At 41.0% G+C, this 20,223-nt stretch overlaps 1 protein-coding gene across 4 annotated transcripts in view; it reads right to left on the bottom strand.

Annotated features, from left to right (window-relative positions):
* Positions 1 to 20,223, bottom strand: part of C17H8orf89 (chromosome 17 C8orf89 homolog) — a 78,653-nt gene that overhangs the window by 21,202 nt on the left and 37,228 nt on the right. For all 4 annotated transcript variants that reach the window (XR_010936465.1, XR_010936464.1, XR_010936463.1 and 1 more), the window contains exon 5: positions 19,114 to 19,301. Coding sequence is in view for 1 of the 4 variants with exons in the window: in XM_067712063.1 (XP_067568164.1) it covers positions 19,162 to 19,301 (140 nt within the window). In the remaining 3 variants the exon portion in view is untranslated. The remainder of the gene's footprint in view (positions 1 to 19,113; positions 19,302 to 20,223) is intronic.

Genomic DNA, 20,223 nt, shown 5'->3' with positions numbered 1-20,223 from the left:
TCTTAGGCCCAAGATTCCAGAAGCAACTGGCAGTCTTATTTACCTAATAATCAAAAGAGTTAATAGAGTTGTACTATCTCCAGTTTCTCTTGAATGAAATACAGTGTTTTTGTGGCTTATGGATTCCTACCAAGTCTAGATTAAAATCTTCCTTCAAGGGATTATTAAAGTCTCTCCTCTGTGTCCTTGGCCACTGCTTCTCTGTCTCCTTTATGCTCCCTCCTCCAACCTATGTCAAATGGGTGACATTTTCTATCATCTCCTTTCCCTGGGTAACCTCGTCCAGTCCCAGGACTTTAAGTATCATTTCCACACTGTTAACTCTCACAGGTAAATTGTCAGCCCAGAACTCTCCTCTGAGCTCTGGACTTGAGGATCCAACTTCTGACTTGATACCTCTACTTGATCGAGGACTTCACATCTCCAACACAGAACTCGATTTGCCCCCAGATCTGTTTTCCTATCAGTAAGTGGCCCCAACATTCATTCCTTTGCTCAGACTAAGCCTAAGAGTCATCCTTGAGTCTTCCCCCCTCCCATTCAGTCCATCATCAAATCCTCTTAGTTTACTTCTAAAATATGTCCCAAACCCCTCTTTCCCCTCCGGCACCAGCCTCGTCCAGGCCACCGTTGTCTCGTGATTAAACTGCTCTGTTAGCTCCTCGATGGTCTCTCCACTTCCACTCCAGCCCACCCTAAAATGCATTCTCCACAAAGCAGCCAGAGAGAGCTTTTAAACATGTAAATCCGGGCTTCCCTGGTGGCGCAGTGATTGAGAGTCCGCCTGCCGATGCAGGGGACATGGGTTCGTGCCCCGGTCTGGGAAGATCCCACATGCCGCGGAGCAGCTGGGCCCGTGAGCCGTGGCCGCTGAGCCTGCGCGTCCGGAGCCTGTGCTCTGCAGCGGGAGAGGCCACAACGGTGAGAGGCCCACGTACCACAAAAAAAAAAAAAAAAAAAAATTAAATCAGATAATATCACTTGGCTGCTTAAAACCCTCCAGGAAGCTTCTGCTTCCGCTTAGGGTGCAAGAGAACATAGCTTCCCCAGCAATGAGAAAATGGCAGATAATCTACAAAATCATAATTTTCTTGAACACATCAAGGAGTTGAGGTCACAAGGCGACTGTAAGGATACAAATATTGTTTTGGGCAAGGAAGGAAGAGGTGGTTGCCATACAAGTGGGTAGAAAGAAATTATCTAACATTTTGACATATTCTTAAAAGCCAGTGTGGGCTAGCTGGTCAGTTTGGAATAGGTAGGATCACCAGACGCAAGAGAACTCTGCACTTGCAAGCTCTTTACCACTGGCCTGTAGCCAGTGCCTATGAGAAAGATTGGAGAAAGAGACCAGAGAGAGACCCTCTTAGTGGTACAGGTGTAGCTAAAGCCCAAGTAAAAGGCTATGATTCTCAGACTGGATTAAAAAACAAGGCCCAGTGGACTTCCCTGGTGGCACAGTGGTTAACAATCCACCTGCCAAGGCAGGGGACATGGGTTCGAGCCCTGGTCCAGGACGATCCCACATGCCGTAGAGCAACGAAGCCTGTGGGCCACAGCTACTGAGCCTGCGCTCTAGAGCCCACGAGCCACAACTACTGAGCCTGCGAGCCACAACTACTGAAGCTCGTGCGTCTAGAGCCTGTGCTCCACAAGAGAAGCCACCGCGATGAGAAGCCCGTGCACCACAACGAAGAGTAGCCCCCGCTCGCCGCAACTAGAGAAAGCCCATGGGCAGCAATGAAGACCCAACGCAGCCAAAAATAAATTAATTAAAAAAAAAACAAGACCCAAGTATAATGTTGTCCATCAGAACCCCACTTTAAAAAGAGGGAAACACAAAACTGGTTCAAAATGAAAAGACAGAGAAAAGATATGCCATGAAATTACTACTCAAAATAAAGCATAAGTGGGTACATTAATATCAGACAACATGGATTTCAGAAAAAGAGGAATATTACCAATGATAAAGGGAGACATTGCATAATGATGAAGCTGTCAATTCATCAGAAGGATGTACTGATCCTTCATGTGCATGCACCTAACAGAGCTTCGAAATATGTGAAAGCGTAAACTGATTGAAAAAAATATACATAAATATACAATTATAATTGGAAATTTTGGTACTTCTCTCTCAATAATTGATAAAGTAGACAGGAAATCAATAAGCTATAGTAACCAACGCTATTAAACAAATTGACCTAATTGACATTTAGGGAACACTTGAACCAACAGCTGCTGAATACACATTCACTTGACATGCTTATGAAACATTCGCCAGGATAGACCACATTCTGAGTCATAAAAAAAGCCTCCATGGGCTTCCCTGGTGGCGCAGTGGTTGAGAGTCCGCCTGCTGATGCAGGGGACACGGGTTCGTGCCCTGGTCCGGGAAGATCCCACATGTCGCGGGGCAGCTGGACCCGTGAGCCATGGCCATTAAGCCTGCGCGTCTGGAGCCTGTGCTCCGCAACGGGAGAGGCCACAACAGTGAGAGGCCCGCGTACAGCAAAAAAAAAAAAAAAAAAAAAAAAAAAGATGGAAAAAGAAGCTTCCATGATTTTTTAAAAATTAAAATCACACAAAAAGTCTGTTCTCTGACCACAATAGGTTAAAACTAGAAATCAATAACACAAGCACAGCTAGAAAATTCACTCAATACTTCCTGTTAAACAACATCCTTCTAAATAATCCTTGGTTAAAAGAAGAATTCACAAGAGATATTAGAAAATATTTTTAATAAGGTGAAAAAGAAACCATAACATACCAAAATTAGAGGGACGCAACTAAAGTTCTTAGAGGGAAATTTATAACACGAAATGCTTATATTAGAAAATAAAAAGATCTCAAGTCAATAATGTAAGTTTCAACTACGTAAGAAACTAGAGAAAGAAAAGTAAATCAAACTCAAGCAAGCAGAAGGAAGGAAAGTGCTTCATGACTTCATTATTATTCTCTTATTGCTGAAGCCAAATATTGGTGTGACAGTGCTCAGGCCAATGTTTTTACGTGAGTCATAATGTTCATAAACATCATTTAAAAACTTCAATTCCAGGGACTTCCCTGGTGGCACAGTGGTTAAGAATCTGCCTGCCAATGCAGGGGACATGGGCTCGAGCCCTGGTCCGGGAAGATTCCACATGCCACAGAGCAACTAAGCCCGTACACCACAACTGCTGAGCCTGCGCTCTAGAACCCGTGAGCCACAACTACTGAAGCCTGTGCGCCTAGAGCCCGTGCTCCGCAACAAAGAGAAGCCACCGCAATGAGAAGCCCATGCACCGCAACGAAGAGTAGCCCCTGCTTGCTGCAACTAGAGAAAGCCAGCACGCAGCAACGAAGACCCAGTGCAGCCAAAAATAAATAAATTAATTTATATTTAAAAAAAAAACTTCAATTCCAGACTCATTGCGTGTACATTTGCCTGACTTGCTACCTATGGGTCCCTAAAGAAAAGTATCTCCAACATCCATCTCAGAGAAAGGTATAGGTAGATGGTCGAGAAATATGTGAAGAATTGAAGTGGATTTCTCACATTTTTATACATGGAATGTATCTAAAGACTAAAGAACTGATTCAGATCAATTAAAAAGAATTTATTAGGATCTGTAATCTGAAACCTTTTAAGGAAAGGTTTAGGTTCTTTCACTCTGACAAAACTAAAGTGTGCATTTTAAAAAATGAATAAGATGTTCGCACTTCTACTTTCCACATTAATTATCACTTTAATTAAAGTCTTCTGCCTTCTACAAAAGTATGAACAATAACTGCTAAGTTTTTTAGTCAATATTTTCATATTCCAACAAAAGCAAGCAGGATCTGGGGGTTTGTTTCACACTGGATTATCAAAATCTGATTCATAAATTTGCTACCAAGTCTTTCCTATGATAGATATTACCTTTTGCTTTGACTTTAACCTTGGCTCTTCATTCATCTAAAGTGTCCACAAGGGCAGGGCAAGTGTTTGCTAAAGGACTGAATGGAGGCCAGGCCTTGTGGGGCATAGGTACAGTCAGTAAAAATTCTACCCATTCAGACACATGGGGGACAAGTTTAACCATGCCCTGAATGTGGTACATCATAGTGATTAAAAGTCCTGAGTTTGGAATCAGGAAGACTCATGTTTGAATCCCAGCTCTGCCACTCACTTGCTGTGTGAGCTGAGGCAAGTTACTTAACTTCTCTGAATTTCATCTGCAATATCATATTTACACTTACATCACAGGGCTGGTGAAAAATTTTAAAAGATGATGGATATAAAGCATTTAGCACCCTAATAAAATATGGGCTTAATAAATGATAGCTATTATTAAGTACTTATTGAAGGAAAAAGTTTGTGGAATTTTTTATTATATATTTATTACTTTAATATACATTTATTAACTAAACTACACATGATGACTATCATAATGTTAGACAGAATTATCAACAGACATTTCTGAAAACCTGTTTAATTTAGGGTACTCTGTGGCATAGGCTAAAGAAGGGGTGAATAACTAGTTGAAGAAACAGAGTTTGTTTTTTCTTTTTAATTTTACTTTCACGTATTCTTTCTCTGATGCTCTTCCTTTCTTTATGTAGATCCAAGTGTCTGATCTATATTGTTTTCCTTCTCTCTCAAGAACTTCTTTTAATATTTCTCACAAGGCAAATCTACTGGCAACAATTTCCCTCATTTTTTGTTTGTCTAAGAAGGTCTTTATCTCCCCTCCACTTTTGAAGAATAATTTCATGGGGTATAGAATTCTAGGTTCGTGTTTTTTCCTCTTGACACTTTATTTACTCTTTTTATCGCGGGGGCAGGCACTGCACTGCGCACAGACTCTTAGTTCCCCAACCAGGGATCAAACCTGTGCCCCTTGCAGTGGAAGCGCAGAGTCTTAACCACCAGACCGCCCGGGAAGTCCCGAAACAACTCTTAATATAACCTAGTAAACATCTTGAAAGGATCTCCTTAAATGACCATGTAAAAATGACTTGAATTAGCATTTCAGTTGTTTGTCTTTCTGCTAGAGCTTATAAGTACTTGGAAAAAAAATTTTCCTGAGTATTTTACTTATAATCCCTGTTATACTACTAAGGGTCTATGAAAACTCATTTTATTGCAGAGAGTACAAAATTAAATTCTAACTAGTATCTGTGTGAATGGCACAACATTTCAAATGAGCATGGTCTGAGTGATGTGTGTTTTCTCTTCATGTGCATTTGTATGTACGCAGCGTGATGTTTATACATAGCACACGCGGAGACATGACAGAGTCCTCATAGGAGATCGACGCACCTTGGGGTCAGTCACTTTTAATCCAATTAATGTCAATTTGGCACAACAAAACCTTCTCCACTAGGTAAAGGTTATGTGCTAAAGGCTGGTGGGCCCACGGGCTACTCAGATTAGAGACATCCTTCATGCATTTCACAGTTGCACATCTTAGTTCCCCGACCAGGGATTGAACGGTGAAAGCGCAGAGTCCTAACCACTGGACCATCAGGGAATTCCCTGCTAATTAATGTTTTGGACGTACAGAGCTCTGGCAAAGAGGCTGATTCTCACGGAGCATTCCCTGCTTGACAGCTTGGGGCACGACACGGGCTCAGAAAATGGACCTTTTTCAAAATTCTGGGTTATGGTTGACTATTGACTGCCCCAGGATGAATAATATGGAGCTGGGCCCGCTTCAGTTTATTTTGTCAATCCCCTGGCATGATCCCCTCCTGCGGGTAGAGTCAGTAATTAGGAATACAAGTCAGGGCAGAATTAGGTATTCATGAGGATTGGAGGAGGCAGCGGCTCAGAGGACCTTCAAACACAGTCTCATGACTGAAACACCAGGAGGGAGCCTGGCTGACTAACAGAGAACAGCCTTGACCTTTCAACCCTACAAATTCAAATGCAATTTGTCATCCAATGTAAAATGAATTTGGCCATGTGTAGTCCTGTGGGAGGGAGAGATCTTGTCCCAGAAAAACTCAAGAAACATGAAAGAGGGGCATTGAAAACTAAAATCCACAAAATGGTTGAGAACACACATCATTACGCTCATAATAAATTCCTTTTCCAAGATAATGGCCAGCCCTATGATTCCTTGGGCAGTACAGACTCTGTTAACACAGAAGGGGCCCAAGTGGGGAATTGATGCTAATTTTCATCTCTCCTTGGAATTGGAATTATGTTTTTGTATTTATGTTTCATTATCTCCTCTTGTCATTTAAATTAAGCCATTCTGTTATGTGTTCTACCTCTCGTTGTGATCGCCAAAGAGGAAAGGTTGAATTGCCAACAGTCTTTCTTTTATTCCAGAAACTTGTTCTTTCTTTGAGGACCTTTCTGAGTGGGTCAGGAGCCAGAACTGGACAGAACTCATCCTCTGGGAGAGGCTCAGAGAACCAAACTTGAAACTGACGCACCAAATCCCTCAGGAGATGTCCTAGGGGTTCCAGAACCTCCAGCGTTTTTTCAACCACTCTAGCGTTATCCCAAAGCACATTCTCAAATTAAGTTTCCTTTTTTTTGCCGTAGTTTCTAATTTGCTTACGTGTCATCATTAATTGAGTAGCAGATATAAAGACTGGAATGGACTGGAAGCCCTATGACTTATGACATGCATTGAGTTTTTCATTTGGCATTTGGAGTTCATTATTAATGTCCATTTGAAAGCTTACAATTATGAAATAGAGCAACCTTGTAAATAGCTAGAAATAATTTTCCAGTGGATTCTTTGCACGCACATACTAATTCATGGAAGTTATTTGAATGATAAGAGTAAGGAAACAAAAACTTCTGTGGATTTACTCTTTGTCCTATCTATTTTATCTTGAAGTGTTGTTTTTAAATTTCTTTCCTCCCAAGATCAAGAAAATATTCAAGAGTCCCACCTCCATTTGCCAGAGTGCCTTCTTATAAATGATCACCAGTCTTGCCTCTATGTAATTGTAAAAAGAACATCCCTCTGCTTTCTAGAGTTCTGCTTGAATGGAGAGCTCAGTGTCCAGAAATTGACCATGACCCAAAGGAATTATTATGCTCTTGAATATTTGGAAAGATAAACCTTTTTCTAAAAAGAGTGGTCATGAACATTATACTGCTTCCTTTTTTCCTACTTTTACTTATATGAAGTTGTGTTTAAACTACAACACGAAGAGATTTGCTGCATATCTTTGTCATAAACCCTTTTTAAGGGGGGGTCCCCAACTTCCTCACCTCCCCATACACATCCGATGCCTTGGTCACAAATTACTCACTATCTCGCAGTAATGACCCACACGGTCAGACCTCCAAGCCGTTGAATATACTGTTCCCTTGACACGACCTCTTCTTCTCTTCTCTATGCACAAAGCCTCCTCCAAAAGTTGAGACTCTCCTCGAAGTCTTCCAAGAAAATTAGCCCTTCTAACTTCCGTGCTCACACAGAACCTTACGCACACTCCCACTTCTGCACTTGGACTTCAGGATTAGAATTGTTTGCTTGTGGGTCTGGCTTTCCCTCCACGAAGGGCCAAAGGGACAAATCATCTCTGCGTTCCTAACTCCTGTCACAGTGCCTATCCTGTTACCACCCATAACACAGCTAGTGCTGAATTGTGGAAGGGAATCTGCAATAATTAGCGGAACCCACCCTTCCGTCACTCTATGGGCCTGCAACTTGGCCGCCCCTGGAGAAAACAGTACTCTTCATTCGATAAAAATATTGGGATTTGTCTGCAACAGCTCACAAATCAAATCTTTTTTGTGTGTGTGTGGCTGCACCGCGTGGCTTGCAGGATCTTATTTCCCCAACCAGGGATAGAACACAGGCCCTCTGCAGTAAAAGTGCATGGCCAGTCCACCCCTGTCCCCAGGCTGTTTCCTCATCTGGTAGGACCGTGCTGGGCCTGTCATTTTGCTTACGGGGTAAATGTTCACGTCTTCACGCGACTGCCTTTGGGGAAAGTGCGCCTCAGTCACATTGGGACCTGAGTCTACCAGTGCGACTTTTCCCTCCTGTGACAAAATCAGATGCTACATATGTTCTGCTTGGTAAACAAACAGTGATGGTGTGTTAAGACACAATGACGTGCATTCCAGATCATTCTAGACTATAAGTTGCTTGAGTAGAGTGTAACCCCACAAAGGGTCCTGCATCCTGGAGTGGTTAAGAGCATGGGCTTTGGTGTAAGACAGACATGGGTTCAAATACTAGTTCTAGCATTAACCAGCTATGAGACCTCAAGAATGTTACCTAATCTCTCTGAGCCTCATTGAAAAATGGGGATAATAATAATAACAATCATACCTGGCTCACTGGGCCGCTGTGAGGAATAAATGAAACAATGTTGGTTAAATACTTAGCATCTGACATCGACAGGGCAGACGACAGCAGTAGTTACTGATCTGCGCATCTTCTAAAAGTCACCTGCTTTGGACCCATCCTCAGGTCTCCAAGGAGATGTCACACTTCTTCTTAGCAATCTAACAACTCTTATGGTTTGCTGTTCTCAGACTTCTAGCAATACTTCCTTGGCAACTAGGGGAGTGGGGGTGAGGGAGGAGACAGCAAAAGTTGTTGTTCTCAAGACAGAGGCAGAATATAGTAAGTCACTCAGTGACTGGCAATTTCAAGTGCACTGGTCATATGTGTCTTTCTTGTATCAGGGTTAAGCACTGGGCAATAGGGCTGTGAATAAAGGGAAAAAACAAACAAACGAAAACACTGTGAGGAGAAAGCCACTAGAGGGCTGCCAGAAGGGGTGTGTGGGAAGGAATCCTAGATTCTCTGCTGTTTTCTTGAACCAAAATAGTAACAAGGGTTGGATATTGCTGTTCTTTACTTGGCAAGTGAAGGCGAGAAGAAGGGGCCAATGTAAAAGTTCATTTAAGAGAATACGTATCAACATTTAAACTCTGATATGAGCATTTACTTATTATCTTTCAAACACGGAGCTAGGGCCATACTCACTTTCCCCTGAGTTCACAATTGTGAACAGGTCATTTAAGAAATCAGAGCCACAGGCCTGGCGGGAGAACTCAGGAATGCTCAGAAAAGTCTCCCCCAGCACACCTGTACCACCACCCCCATCTTACCATCAGCAGTTATCAGAAGAGGACTCGAGTTGGGCTCCTCTCCCCTGCCTGTGCCCCTGAGGGCAAGCCACGTCTCAGTGGGGAGCACCAGAGTCTCCCTTCCCTGTGGATTCCTTAATCCGCTTCCTTACAATGATCCAGAGAAGGTGTGAATACACGGCGGTAGCCTGTGATTTTCTTCGTTGTCAGGAACCTGCAAGCCTCCTTTCATCTTATTAAAATTATACCCTTTCTGGGCTTCCCTGGTGGCGCAGTGGTTGAGGGTCCACCTGCCGATGCAGGGGACGCGGGTTCCTGCCCTGGTCCGGGAGGATCCCACGTGCCGCGGAGCGGCTGGGCCCGTGAGCCATGGCCGCTGAGCCTGCGCGTCCGGAGCCTGTGCTCCGCAACGGGAGAGGCCACAACAGTGAGAGGCCCGCGTACCGCAAAAAAAAAAAATTATACCCTTTCTGCCAAGATTGAAAAGAAAATCAGGAATTGGTAATTTTATCCCACTCAACCCCTTCCAAATTGGGGAGAGTGTCTGATCAGCCCTTCTCGGGTTACAGCGCTATTCACGCAGGGCGTCTGTTTCCACACCACCCCTGACACTCCAAGGTGGGAACCATCCCCAAGGATTAAAATAACATAATTAAACACCAAGTGGCTGACATGGGGTTCGGCGATTCATATACATTATTTAACTCTCCCAATAGCCCCAAGAAGTAGGTATTGTTATTATTCTGGATTTTTTTTTTTTAACTTCTCCCTTTTCCAGGTGACACTTGGGGAGGCAAAGATACCTGACCACAGTTAAACAGCTAGCAAGTTTCAGAGTGGGGATTTGACCCCAGGCAGCCTGACATCAGACACCACGTGGTCAACCCGTATTCTAACGTGACTCTCAGAACTCCATCCAGCTGGGCAAAGATACTCACCATGTTGCTGGGTGGTCTAAGGTCCAGGATACTGCACATTCCCCAACTGTTCTGAGAGCAACACATGTGGCACCCAGGAACCAGTCGGCCATGTGGGGCTTCAGTCTGGCCCCCGAGGCCCTCTCCCTGACCCTGGGCTGGATCTCAGGAGGGACTAGAAGTTATTTCAGGCCATAGCCACACCCTACGGTTTGGCTTGCCAAGAAGTAGAAAGGGGTAGATGAGTTCACCTGCAGGGTTGACCAATGTTCTCAGCAAATGAAGCTTTAACTATTCCATCTTAAAGAGGCAGCTATCAGTTTCAGCCGTAGCAGAGCCATCACTTAGACAGCAGGTGGCGATACATCTGGACTCGTGGCAGACGATCTTCCTTCCTCTGCCCTTCCTTGCACTGCCCTTTTCCCCCTTCCGCTCCCTTCCCCTCTGTCCCCTGTCTACCCAAGCACTGCAGGATTAGGCCCATTACTCCTTCAACAACTTCAGTGATCAGGATGCTCCAGGGCCCAAATGATCCTGAGAAGATCCACCCAAGAAAGGGATGCAGAGACCCAGGGGGACCAGATGCTTCTCCTTACACTGTGTTGTCAGTGGCTGTCAGCTTCCCCTTCCTGTGTGTCAGACTCTCAAGGACAGGGACTGTGCTCATTTTTCTTTGGATTTCCAGTCACTAACGTAGGGCCTGATACATGCGAAATCAATTCATATTGAAGTAAATTGATTAATTAGTCATTTTTCTTGAAGATTTCCTCATAACTGTATTTCACTTATTGGTTTCATATACCTTCCATACCAGAAGTGAAGTCTCAAGGAAAGTCAGTGCTGTGTATTTACCTAAGTTTACAACATTTATGCCATCCCATCACACAGCTATCCACGCTCACCCATCTGCGTTAGCATGTAAAATCCTTGAAGGCAAGAGCTGTATCCTACTTCCCTTTAAATGTCCTCTGCTGTGCTTTGCACGTGGTCAGCTTGGCGGTTGTCGAGTTGATCTAAATAATCTCTAATAAGCGGAAACCCTATGCTTAGATGGAAATGCTCACCCAAGGCCATCTACAACTTATGCTAAAGTTGTATAGGAGTAGACTTCTAATTTTACCAAATTATAAAAAAAGATTCCTTGAACAGGTTTCACAGGAATTCAGGGGATCGAACTACATTGTAACAGGAGTGTCCTGTCTTCCTCTCTTGGAAGGCTCCATTCCCAAAGCGGAGGCTACATCTTGCCACTGTGTGTTGAGTTCCCACCACAGTGCACGACCAGGACTCTGCTTTCAGCCCTATTCAGTCTACGTACACATATCAGAGTGCCTGCATTTCCCTGAGAGCCTGCAACTCTTTCTCCAAGACCAATTTCCATCATTGTTGAAGTCAGGTTTTGATCAGATATCCTGCCAGGGGTGCTATGTGGACCATTCTATTTTTGCTTTTGTACAAAGCGTCAGAATTTTTTGCCTATGGGTTAGGATGGCCAGAGTCAAGCCAAGAAGACAGAAGTGAAGTAGGAGAGAAGAAAGGAAGTCAGTCCTAAACAAAAAACCAAGAGAATGCAAGACTGTCGATGGCAGGGTATTAATGCCACTGAATTGAACACTTAAAATATGTATATGTATAACTGATACACTTTGCTGTACAGCAGAAACTAATGCAGCATTGTAAATCAACTATACTCTAATAAAAAAAAGATATTGAAAAAGAAAAAAAAACTTCCGAAAATACTGAATCATCAATATGTTGGTGTTTCCTCTTTCTGCCATCCACTAGAAAGGGAATTTTAGTTGTAGAAATGCATACATTGAATCTGCATGGTTTTAATGAATGGGATTGAAAATTTAATGTATATTAAACTTAATAAAATTGAGACAGGATGTGTGCTAAAAAAAAATGGCTAAGATAGTAAACTTTATGTTATGTGTATTTTACCACACACACAGAAAGACTGTCCAAACAAGACTGTAGCGGGGGGATGGATAGCCGTCCATAATTGTTTCAAGTGTATGTGCTAAATCAATTTGTGAACGTATTTAATCTGCTAAAATACATTTGCAGTAAATGAAATTGACCTGACATGTGCCAGAGATGTCTTTTCTTCCATCTTTTTGTTGTTGCCAAAACACCGCTCCATAAGCATGGACTTTAAGTCTGTCATATCCCTCAGAGTTATCAATTTTAGGATAAGGTCCCTGGCGGCCTTATTTGACCAGATTCAGTTTTTTTGGAAGATAGGATTTTGGTTTCTCTTCATGAGCACATTATCTCAGCTTATACTCAGGTTTGTGGAGCTGTAGAAAAATTACAGACTGATATCTCTTTAGTTTCAGATTAAAAATTTAACACAAGAAAAACATGCCATGAATCAAAAGCATTCTTCTCCTCACATGTCCATTTTATGTGGGTATCAACCTGTATTCTGAGGAAGGTAAATTATGCCTGTAACTGTGAACTCGTACATTTTCTGTGTTTAGCTGAATAGTTTGATGGAATCACCAGGCACTGGTGGCAATTTCTATACTTCTTTAAACACAGGCATCAGTCAGGACACAGACCGTAAGCATTCTGAAAAAGCCATACATTAAGAGGGAAGAACTGCTCGAGGAATCACAAATATTTATTCTAAAGCAGGTCTTAGTCCACCTTTCTTCTGACTCGGGGTGTCTGCTGACATCAGTCATTTATTCAACACCCCAAACCCATTCCAACAGGAGCCAGTTCATAATTTCACTTGGCAGTCCACCCTGATTTTCAAAGGAGGAAAATCCAGATGGAAAAAACAAATAAATGTCAAGCACTTGAAATTATATGGCTGATTATATGAGTCTACAATGGACCTAAAGAAGATTTAGAAAGTGTTTCTGATGGCAAGATACAGTGGAGCTGCCTGTCAGTAACCGTGTGGCACCAAGGGAACCCTCTGCTATCCTCATCCAAGAAGTCATCCATACGTAACATCCCTGTGTGACGTCATCTTCCAAGGTGCTAATGAAACTGTGTGTGCAAGGGCTTTGTAATCCATAAATCACTATATAGATGCCAGTGATTATTTAAATTTTAAACTATTCCTTAGGGTTCTATAATATTTCTATTTGTTTTCTGAGGTGGGAATGCTAGACCGTCACTCTGAAGCTTCATGCCCTACATGGCGTGAGGAAGGAGGAATTAGCGACAGGCGACAATGTCCCCACAGCCCTCATCTAGCACCCAGCACAAATGGCCCATCCATTAATTGTTGTCAATGGGTGAGTCTGAGTAGGGCAGGCAGGGACCTGCCCACAAGCACTTTTTGAATTGGAAGGACATTCAAGATAACATTTTCAAAGAGGGTTGTACTGTGATGGAGAAAGCAGGAACCTGGGATTCAGGTAAACCCAGGTTCAAACCTGGGCTCTGGAACCTGTGAGCTGTGGAAACTTGGGTAAGTTATTAAATCACAATTTCTTTGTCTATAAAATGGGAAAATAATACCTTCACCCTGCTGGGCACAGTGGAGAATAGCTGACCTAGAAGAAACACTAAAATCATCAACAGCCAGCACAGCTAGGGGAGAAAAAAAAATTCCACAGATTAATCAGAAAGAAAATAGAAAAATACAGATAAATCTTATTTTCCAACTCGCCAGATACTGAAAACAGATAAAGATGATCTCAGGCATGTTTGGTGTTCCTGAAGTAGAGAATTCAAAAATATGGGACAGAAGGAGTAAGTATTCAAAGATACAATGAAAGAAAAAATTTCCCAAAAATGTAGAAAAAATGGAATATGCAGCTTTGAAAGAACATACTATGTTCCAGGAAATTTTGATCTAGGACAACACACAGTGAGTCATACTCTGATTCAGTTTCAAGAATCAAGAAAATCTTTAGACATCCAGGCAGAAATGGCAAATAATCTACAAGGGATTAAAAAATGGTGAAGAATCAGATTTCTCCACAGCAACAACTAATGCCGGGAGACAATGTAATAGTGTCCATAAAGCTCTGAACAGAAGGAAAAAGGTTATTTCAATTTCTTGATATTTTTCATAATCTCTTAACATTTCGATGGTAATCCTCAGACCTAGTTGCACATTAGGATCCCTGGGGAGATTTAAAAACTTACCCATGTAAGTGGCCACCCCAAACCAGCTAGATCAGATTCTCTGGGAGTAGAGCCTGGACTATAGTGTGTCTCAAAAATGCACCAGGTAACTCTAAGTGCAGGTGATTCTCAGGCAGGCTACTCCAAGTGTGATCCGTGGATCAGAGTATCAGCATTACCCGGGAGCTTGTTAGAAATGCAAATTCTCAGACCCACCCCAGACCTATAAGAATCTGTATTTTAACAAGCTCTCCAGATCTGGATGCACGCTTAACTTTGAAAAACCTTACAGAAGAATCTCTCTGTCTCTCTCAACATTTTGTTCACTTTATTAATGTTATAAAGATTTGCTGGTTCTGCAAAGGGGTTAATTATCTTTGGGTGCGGTGACTATTGGCCCATAGAAGACCCTTTATAAGTGTGAGTGACTAAGTGAAACAGAGACCAATCCTAGTGGAGAATGCAGTTCAAGTCCCAAGGTCTCTGTGTAGTACTTATGCTTAAGTTTCCCTTGCAACAAAGGCAGTATCTGGAAACTTTTTAAACTCATCTTTAGAAGACTAGGTAGGTTTTTCTAAGTTGACAAATGTTTTCGACCAGAACCAGAAGTTTCTTGAAGAGGAATATTTTAGGAAAAAAAAAAAATCTCTTTTAGGAAAGAAGATCTAGACCTATATTGTAAAATATTTTAAAATTAATAACATTTGGATTTTAGCAATGACTTCAGTTTCACTTATTTCTTTTACAAGAGTAAAATTAACTTTATTTAAACATAGGAGGCACAGAATGATCCGTTTTAATACAGGTATTTCTGTATCTATCTGCATATATGCAGAGAAAGATGTTTACCTGATGTTATTTATGAGTGGGTGAGATTTGAAGTGTTTTGTAAACTTTTTATTTGTACTTTTCTACATTGCTGACATTCCTAAAAATGTATACTATTTTTCCAAAAATACTAAAGTTATTTTTCTAGTAAAAAAAAAACACCCTCATTTCATTAATTTGCCCAGGATGATCAGGATCTGCGTACCAATTCACATCAACCAAACTCACAGAGACTGTGAATCAGAATCACAAGATATTAATTAACATACCCATTCCTTAATCTAAGACATGGCATCTGCTTCACGGTGACCATATGTACTCAGGAGTCTAAATTACATATTAAAATGTTGCTTGATGAACAATGTCTTCTCAGGAAATGTCTTCGGAACTATCATTGACTAATGGTTTGTCCTTCACTGAAGTAATCATTCTTTGTAAAGAACTGTTTTCTCATCCTAAAATCAGGACTCCGTTCTTCCATCCTAAATATTTATCGTAAGGTCTAGTTTCCCCAAATTGTGACTGATATTGCTTACACTGGAGGAATTTCCAAATCACAAATGCAAAAGGGTCATGCTGGCAACATTGTCTTCATCCCAAGCATAAAATTAACATCCACGGTAGCTACAATATCAGAAGTTGGCATCTTATCTTTATGTCTAAATCTTGGGTGTGCTCAACTGGGGACGATTTGAGCCTTCTGAGTACCAAATACATGTTGGTTTTTCTAAAAAGTTCATGAGGAACAAAAAGAGTAAATGCAATGTAAGGAAGTAGAGCCTGTGTTGTTGGGTTTTTTTTTTAAGATTTAATGAAAAACATGTTAAATTCAATCCCAAGATGATTAATTATCGTTAGCATATCTCACTTATTAAAAAGAAATAAACATTCCACTCCTTTCTTGAGTTGGCTTCAGTTGAACTCTTTCATAGGGGAGATGGGGGAGGGGTCTTTCTACTCTACTGGTATAAATGCTCCAAGATGTGTTAGTGTCATAAGTCAGGAACTCAACTCAATACTAGGAGATATTATTTTCTGTGCAAGTATTTACTATCTTGCTCTAAATTTTAAGTAATTAAACCATGCTGTATCAACTAAGTTTAAGTTTTAAAACAATTATTATTCTACTGATTTTATGTATATGGGCTTTAAATCCTAGTAGGTTAGAATTCTAGTTCTCCTATTTTTAGCTGGAGACCAAGTATAAAACAATCCTCGATCTACTTATTTTATAAAATAGGAATAATATCACCTACCTACTTTTTAGGGTTTTCATAAGGTTTACAAAAGTATTAAATGTTTAGAGTACATGTAGGAGCTCAATAAATGAAATCCATCTGATAATCAAAGGTGTTTAGAAGTGCCTATCCACAAAATATTCTCTGACATAAATTGTACCGTGTTCTTAGAATGTATATATATGCATAACTAAATCACTTTGCTGTACAGTAGAAATTAACACAACACTGTAAATCAACTATACTTTAATAAAATAAATTTTTTTAAAAGTTCATCAAATTTTTGTTTGAGAAAACCTTTTCTCCCGCTTCTCATTTCTTAAATCATTGGCCACACTTGGAGGAGGTGGTCAGAACATAGAAAAGGTACAGGTAATATATAAATCATTCTCAGTCAAAATTCAGATGTAGGCAAAAACACATCCACTTAAGTTTACTTGGTTATTTCCCTAGAAACTAATGCATCATGTAATGCATATAAACACATTAATAGTGTATTTTATACATTAATATAGAGCATGCAAGGACATAGAATATGTTCGTCCTCCTACATCTGTGACAGTTTATTTTTCTTCTTCTCCTTCTTCTTCTTCTCTTCCTTCTCCTTCTCCTTCTTCATTTGTCTTCTACCTATTTCCTCTCATCCCTTATAAATTTGGGTTCTTTTCTCTCTCTCCTCTTTTATTGGGGAAAACACAGCCTTGGCTATGCAAATGTTTCTCAAAGTTTTAACTCCAGTCAGTATCTTTTTCTGGAACTACACATCTGCTTTCAACTACCTGCTTGGCATCTCTCTGTGGACGTCCTGATGGCACATTAAACTGAATATACCCAAAGTTGCACTCATCCTCATTTTCCCCCAAACTAGCATCTCCTGAGAATCTTATGTCTAAGACCAGAAATAAGCTGGTTTTGATCCTTCCTCTCCTGATAGCCTATATCAAAGGATCTTAAGTCCTTTGCCTTGATGTCCTAATTATCTTAATCTGTCCTTCCCATTCCTATTTCTACCTTTCTACTGAGAGATTCCTACCTCAATTTTTATAAAAACCTCCTGACTGGTTTCCCTATCTCCAGTCTCCTCCCACTACAATCTAGCCTACAAATGAAACCTGGATGAATCTTCCTAAATCACAAAAGCAATAATTTACTTTCACTGTCAAAATCTTCCATTGTGAAACAGAGGAAATACAGACTCATACTTGGCATCTGAAGGTTCTCTACCAGATGTGATCAAGTTATGAGCCCTATCGCCCTCTAGTCCTTTGATCCCGAGGATGCATAAATAAATGACCCCACAGGGACTTCCCTGGTGGCACAGTGGTTAAGAATCTGCCTGTCAATGCAGGGGACACAGGTCCAAGCCCTGGTCCGGGAAGATTTCACATGCCGCGGAGCAACTAAGCCCATGTGCCACAACTACTGAGCCCATGTGCCACAACTACTGAGCCCATGTGCCGCAACTACTGAAGCCCGCGCGCCTAGAGCCCATGCTCTGCAACAAGAGAAGCCACCACAATGAAAAGCCCGTGCACTGCAACGAAGAGTAGGCCCCACTTGCTGCAACTGGAGAAAGCCCACGTGCAGTGAAGACCCAGCACAGCCCTAAATAAATAAATAAATAAACAAACAAATTTAAATAAATAGCCCCGCAAAGCCAGATCTGGCTTGCCCATGTAATTTTCTTTGGCTTGCACAATGGCTTTATAAATTTTTAATTATAAGTTGCTTATTTTGAATTAGTTGCTAATATTTACACATTGGAAGATTTCACAAAAATCCAGATTCTGGCTTCTCATGAAAGGTTAGAATATCTGGCAACTTTGGGTCCACATTCCCACACGACAAGAGGGCTGAAACTAGGCAGTGAGTGCCTGTTTATGAATGGAGAAACATGACCCAGGTCACCACAGCCTTCATCTGATTGGTATCATTCAATGCGCTACTGGCTTGGTGTCTGTAGGCACGTGAATTGATGAAGTTTGCCCTATACCACCTAGAGCTCCAGCCAAGTATATCGTTCCCAAATGCATAGTATGTCCTTGCTATGTTATTCCATCTTTCTAGAAATGCCTTCTCCCTCCATCTTTCATGTCTTTAAGGCCCATTTCTAACACTGCATCCTCCATGAAGCTTTCTCTAGCTCCCTGTTGGACATCACTGCCTCATTTTCGTTCCTCTGTTAACACTGTGTTGCTCTCCTATGGCCCATTTCTCATTCTCTGCTGGATCGGCCATTGGTATCCTTGATTTCTCCCTGTTTTTCAGGGACTTGCATTGACAAACACCTCAGGCTTTCTTGAGGAGGGGTTTTTCCTCTTGACCTAGACCTTCTTCCTCCTCCCCTAGAGACTGAGCGAGTCCCTCTTCCCACCCACTTTCCCCTCAGGGATCCGCCTGTCTACGCAGCAGAGATGCCTTGTTCTGCTTGGTAGTAAAGGCCCAATTCAGCAGGTGAGCCTGAGGTGAGCAATACCTGAGTGTGTACATTTGCCCAATTCTGAAGTTCAGTGTTAGGAAACCCACTGTTGCCACACATCTAAACCAGGATTTCCCTTCCAGGTTTTATCAGCAAACAAAACTAATATTTTCATTTTCATCTGATTGAATACTTATCTCGCAACTGCTTTCAAGCTCGAGCAGGGAAAAGAAGGGGTTCTCATGGGGAGCCTCTAACCCTAACAGTGAGGACTCATTCTTGAATCTTCTGCAGCTCCTAGCAAACGTCATTGTGCAGATACTCAAAAAACATTCATCAAACTGAATCAAAAGATATAACCAATGTGCATAAAATTCATAGAATATAATTCTTCTTAGGCTTATGTCCCCATATATAAACTGTATAAATAATAACTTAAACGTCTGTAAGATTAACAAAATACAACATATGCCGTATATAACAGAAAATATTTGTTTCCTATTTACATTTCCATTGTATGTAAGTCACTGCACATCATAGCATATATCGAAAAAAGGAAAAGAAAGGAAAAAGACAAACCTTAGAAGTCAGTGAAGAAAGCATCCCACGAAAGGATAATCAGCAGTCTCAAAGCTCTTGTTTCTCGCTCTTTTCAAATTTTCTGGTTGTTTCTTGACGAATGGTATCATACTCCAAAATGGCCATTTTAGAAAGTCTCTGTAAGTACTGAGATGGTGCTCCAGTGAGAGGATCGCTGAAGCCAGAACCTGTAAAGAAAAAACCCCAAAACTGTTATTACAATTAAATTAAGCACACATGAATGATATTCTCTAAGAGAGTATACACCAAATATCTGTTCCTCAAATCACCATTAAACACCACTAGCTCGGGCGGGAGGGAGGGAGACGCAAGAGGGAAGAGATATGGGAACATATGTATATGTATAACTGATTCACTTTGTTATAAAGCAGAAACTAACACACCATTGCAAAGCAATCATACCCCAGTAAAGATGTTAAAAAGAAATTAAGCACAGCCAAACGAAAAAACAAAAAACAAAAAACCACCATTAGCTCTTCATATAACACATTCTTTGAAGTAGAAATGAAAGCTACTTAACTTTCTAAAGTGACTGGGATGGCAAGTCATCTCAAAAAATATTTAACTAAAAAATGCTTAATGTTTATATTTAATGATATAAAACTGAGTCTGTCGTATGCTTCTTAAAACATGGGATGGCTGTGGAATTTATTCCAAAATAAAAGGCATGATCTCCATAAAGAACTCATTTCATACCTTACATGCTTATCAAGCTACTGTCTCCAAACAAAACGATTTCTCATAAATGTTGAGGTGAAAGAGTAAAATTATAAAGTAAAATAAGTCACTCACTAACTGAAACAGCATTAATCAAGCTTCTATTTTGAAGGATAGTAATAACAATAATAACAGATAACAATTATTGAATGATCTCTCTATTTCAAGTATTTTTCATCTATATCATCCACACAACAATACTATGAAGTAGGTAACTAGTACTATCTTGGATTACAGATTTTAAAAAAGAGTTTAGACATTGTTAGAGGCAGGATTTAAACCCAGATGCATCAATTTGGAGTTCCCATGTAATCACAAATATTGCCCTAAATATGTAATATGTATAAATACTTTTATTTGGAAGCATACAAG

This window comes from Pseudorca crassidens, chromosome 17 (genome assembly GCF_039906515.1).
Source record: "Pseudorca crassidens isolate mPseCra1 chromosome 17, mPseCra1.hap1, whole genome shotgun sequence".
Taxonomy (NCBI): Eukaryota; Metazoa; Chordata; class Mammalia; order Artiodactyla; family Delphinidae; genus Pseudorca; species Pseudorca crassidens.
This window is presented reverse-complemented; position numbering and strand designations above follow the sequence as displayed.